Genomic DNA, 4,717 nt, shown 5'->3' on the forward strand with positions numbered 1-4,717 from the left:
TCGATTCACTACATTGACTGATTAATTCGCATTAAGTTTTTTAACTTGAACTTGAGCAAACTCGATTAACTCATACATATACCACTGTAATAGTGTTAACTACACACAAAATAATTAAAAGAGGGGAGTCGATCCTTTTCTATGAACAAAAAATTGAATAGTGTTAATTGTAATCTCTCATTTTTTATTATTTTCTTTCATATTTAATTTTAGTCCTAGTTATATAGTTAAGTTTGAGAAATTACACTTCATTTTTTTAAGTGTTAAAAAAATTAGAGAGAATCCATTACCTCCTAAAGTAAAAGAATAAAATGCTCGGGAAAAAGTAAGCATGCAAATACTAAAAATTGTAGAGCTGGACTGCTCGAGTGTAAATTATAAAAAGAGAAAAGGTGCGAATTGGAAAGAAACATATAGCGAGCCTTCCAGGCTTGACTATTTTCAAAGGTTTCAAGCATTGGACTTTTGACTCAAAATACTTTTCCAACCTTCCCTTTCATTCCCTCTTCTCCTCTCATTTGGCTGCTTCTACTTTTCTTTTATTTCTCACCCTCCCATATATATTCTCTATCTCTCTCTGTCACACACTCTCTCTCAACATCCTTCTCATAATTCATGTCTTCTTTGCTACTACTACTTTTCAAGAACATATAACTTGCCAGGAACATACAAGATCCAACACAATAATAATTTCCCTGCTCCCTCAATCCCCCCTATATGCAGGTGGGGCTACTATTTTTCTTTTTTCTTTTTTCTTTTTTCACTTTTCTGAGTTATTCTTCATGTCATATATGTATTATTATTATATTTTATTTCAACTGTTTATATACCACCCCTTGAAATTTTCCTCCCACAGTAGGGACTAACAGATAAATTAAATTACCTTAATTAATTGCCTTGCGTTGAGTTTTTCACCATAGGCCATATATATAGTAATAATTAGTAACCAAAACATATATTTTCAGCATGACCTATTCATATATATGATTGATTGTCTCCTTAATTAATTAGTCAGCAGAAACTTCATTCATCAACTACTCTTCCACCAACACCATGATCAAGTTCATTTCCTTTTACTCTTTCTTTTAACTTTACTTGTTTAGTTTGAGACAAAAAAATACATCATCATAATAACAATGCAAATGAGTCACTAGCATTGAAGTTTGTGTCCCAATGATGGAAGGTGTGTTCTTCCTGCCAGAAGCCGCCAGAACCGGTTATCTTCGCTCTATAGTGCAGTCTGTTGGCTGCGCCTACATTTGTCTCTGGTCCTTTGATCCCACTTCTTCTCCTAATAAGTATATACTATATACTATTAGTTAATTTCATTACTATATATATAGTCTTCTACTTCTACTAGGGAAATAATATAATTAATTAAATCAAATGAAATGCTGATTTGACTTGGTGTGGTTTCTTAATTTGCATATATAGTCGGTTGTTCTTCTTGGATGGTTTCTACAATAACGTCAGAAACAACCAACAAGCAAGCTCTTCTTTGGGGAGTGTGGCGCAACAACTCTTTAATCAGTTCAGGACTTTAAGATTTGATGCAAATGATGAGTAAGTAAGCCTTATATATTTATATTTTAATGCAATTTGAGCATAGAATATTTAAATTCTCTTCTTGTATTTAATATTATTTATTATTGTTGAATGTTCAGCCGTATTCCTGGACTAGCTTTTAGGAACAACCGTCCGTACCTAGAGGTGCAGCAACCGGAACTTCTCAGACTCGCATGGACTCAAATACAAAAACAATTCTTTCAGGTACGTATTAATTCTCTCGGTAGTATTTAATTACTGCATAAACAAAGTAGTAATAATAGTGATGATGAGGACATTCATTTTTATCATGTATGTTGACATACGTACTTGTTTTTTTATGTTTTTGCAGGAAGCAAGGATTAAGGTTTGTTTTCTTTTCAAGAGAGACTTAAAATTCTTTTTGTTATTAAACAATCCATCAATCCATTGTTATCATCTTCATCACTTCTCAGACTGCTGTATTCATGGGGTGCAACAAAGGGGAAATTGAGCTTGGTTTCTTAAATATGTCTCAGGTAATTAAGCACCCCAATTATATATTTACATATATTAATGTAAGAAGAATTTTGATGGTCATTAGTTAGTCATCAATGATATGGAATAAAATATGCTGTTGAATAAATTACTAAACTAAAAGAATTGAGTTAATGACTAAGTGATAACAAAAGATAATAAATTCTGATGATCTCGATATTTTTGTTAAGATAATTAACCGAATTATTGAATGTTAATTGATTATGTTTGCTTCACAGGCTGAAATTCAAACAGCACTTAGCAGTTTGTTCCAGGAAGATTTCTCTTCTGGTCGGCAAATAATGGATCATCAGAATAATCCACCCTCATCATCTTCATCTTCTTTGAGATCATTATCTACAACAGCTGGCAGCCCTGAATACTCCTCTCTCCTATTCAACATTCCTCCGGCCGGAACACTCGGAACCGGGGGAGTCACCACTGGCGGAGCCACCGCGGGAGCAATAGTACCTAACACAATGTCTCCTTTGTCATCCAACACACAATCAGCATTGCTAACTAATTACGTATTCCCGAGTCATCACCAGGAGATCGAAAACGAGACACTAATGAGAGTGTTCCTGAACGCTATATCACCACAACAGCATCAAAACTTGCCTTATAACATCACTGTGGTGCACCCTGAGGGTAGCGCTTTCAAGAGGTACAGGACGGAACCGGAACCGGGACCGGAACGGGGGCCGGAGAGTTTGCGGAGTAGGCAAAGCCTTATGAAGAGATCGTTAGCGTTCTTTAGGAGCATCAATGCTATGAGAATAAGGGAACGGATTCAAGCCACTCGCCCCTCTAGCACACAGCTTCATCATATGATAGCTGAGAGAAGAAGGCGCGAGAAGCTCAACGATAATTTTCAGGCTCTTAGAGCATTGCTTCCTCCCGGAACTAAGGTACCTACACAAAATTATTTGTTGGAATTTCTGCCATGATAATACATTTTTCAAAATTTTAAATTAGTAGGAGAAAGTTTTAAGACAGGAAAACTTGAACTCGTAACCTTTTTAACTGATAAGTATGAAAAAATTATGCTATTTGAGTTATAACTCATTAACTTATAACTATATTTCTAGCATATTTTATAGCTTTTTTTAAGATTTGTCCGATTTTTTTTTTATTTTTATGATCTAGTGACGAATATTATTAATTAATTTTAGTGTATATCTAATATTTTGGTAGTTATATTTTTAACCATTTCAATTGTGAATAATTGAAATCAATTAATAATTTGGAAGGAAAGAAAGTATAATTAAAGCTTTATGTCTATTATTCTAGCTTAATAATGTTGACTTTGTTATTGTTTAATATGATTTGTTTAGAAAGACAAAGCGTCTATACTAACAACTGCAAAGGAGACACTGAGTTCATTGATGGCGGAAATTGAAAAGCTGAGGATAAGAAATCACGAGTTAGAATCACGTTTGCCTGAAAGCAGCAAAGAATCAAGCGCTACCGATCAAGAAATTAGCAAAACTATGTTATTGGTGCCACCAAACGAGAGATTTCATGTTCAAATTTCAGATGTGCCACAATCATCATCATCATCATCGTCAGAAGAGAGAAGGGTGGATTTGCATGTGGCTTTGAGGGGGCAAATTTCTCAGATTGATGCGGTGATTCGGTTATTGGAGTTCTTGAAACTGGCTCAGAATGTGAGCTTGGTTACCATGACAACAAATACCAATAATGTTGGTCAAGGGAATAATAATTATATTAATCAACTAACATTCAGATTAAGGATTCTTGAGGTATGTTACTTATCATTCATCAAAATGCATGTGCTTATAGTAAGTTGTTAGACAAATTCTCCTTTTGTTTAGGATTTTATTGCTCTGTCTTGAATTAATTCGGGTTTTGCCATTGCTGTTATGGTTGATGTTATGCAAAAGTTATAGAAATATATATGAGCATTAGTTAATTATGATAAACTAACCTAGCTATTTCTTATAAGGCATGTATATAGGTTCCCCACTTCCTGCATAGATTAACTAATTTAACTTGAATAAAATTGTGGTTCAAGCTAATTAAGTACATAGAATTCAAGATTTCAAAGTTGGTTAAACATTTTACAAAAAGTTCTGATAGATTAGAATTAGTAAACTATATAGATGCCTTAGGTTAGCCACATCATGAAACCTAATCATAAAATAAATGCATACTTTACGCAAATAATAATAAGAGAAAGACTCAAAGTTGGTTAAAATTTGTTTAAAATTTTTTAATTAGTTTGCTTCATTAAATACTAGGGAGATTAGTTAAATGATGATATTACATATCTTGCCATATCAGTATTTTAACTTGTCATGTCATCAACATTTAATTTGTGATGTCAGTATTTAATGAAATAAATTAACGACATGACAACTTTTAAATTTTTACTAAATTCTAAATTAATTAAAAGAAAAAATTTAAAGGAACAAAAAATATTTAAAAAGATAAAAAACTTTTTTAAGCTTAGAAAAATAAGTGTTTCCTGTATAAACATAATGGTTTGAATTTTAAAACATTATGCAGTAATTGTTGTATATAAATTAAATTTTAATTATTTAGAGATGTCAAACAAAATATCGACAAATTATAAACATATATGATTATGTACCCAAAAAGATAAATATTATTATTATTAATGAAAATTAATTAT

General features: G+C 32.4%; 1 protein-coding gene across 1 annotated transcript in view; it reads left to right on the forward strand.

Annotated features, from left to right (window-relative positions):
* The window catches only part of LOC107634410 (putative transcription factor bHLH041), a 4,910-nt gene continuing 1,047 nt past the window's right edge, over positions 855-4,717 (forward strand). The window contains exons 1-8 of the mRNA XM_021118805.1: positions 855-1,298; positions 1,435-1,563; positions 1,665-1,770; positions 1,898-1,912; positions 2,001-2,063; positions 2,301-2,473; positions 2,507-2,969; positions 3,396-3,824. Of these exons, the coding sequence (XP_020974464.1) occupies positions 1,174-1,298; positions 1,435-1,563; positions 1,665-1,770; positions 1,898-1,912; positions 2,001-2,063; positions 2,301-2,473; positions 2,507-2,969; positions 3,396-3,824 (1,503 nt within the window). The 5' untranslated portion in view covers positions 855-1,173. The remainder of the gene's footprint in view (positions 1,299-1,434; positions 1,564-1,664; positions 1,771-1,897; positions 1,913-2,000; positions 2,064-2,300; positions 2,474-2,506; positions 2,970-3,395; positions 3,825-4,717) is intronic.

Source organism: Arachis ipaensis, chromosome B03 (assembly GCF_000816755.2).
Source record: "Arachis ipaensis cultivar K30076 chromosome B03, Araip1.1, whole genome shotgun sequence".
Classification (NCBI taxonomy): Eukaryota; Viridiplantae; Streptophyta; class Magnoliopsida; order Fabales; family Fabaceae; genus Arachis; species Arachis ipaensis.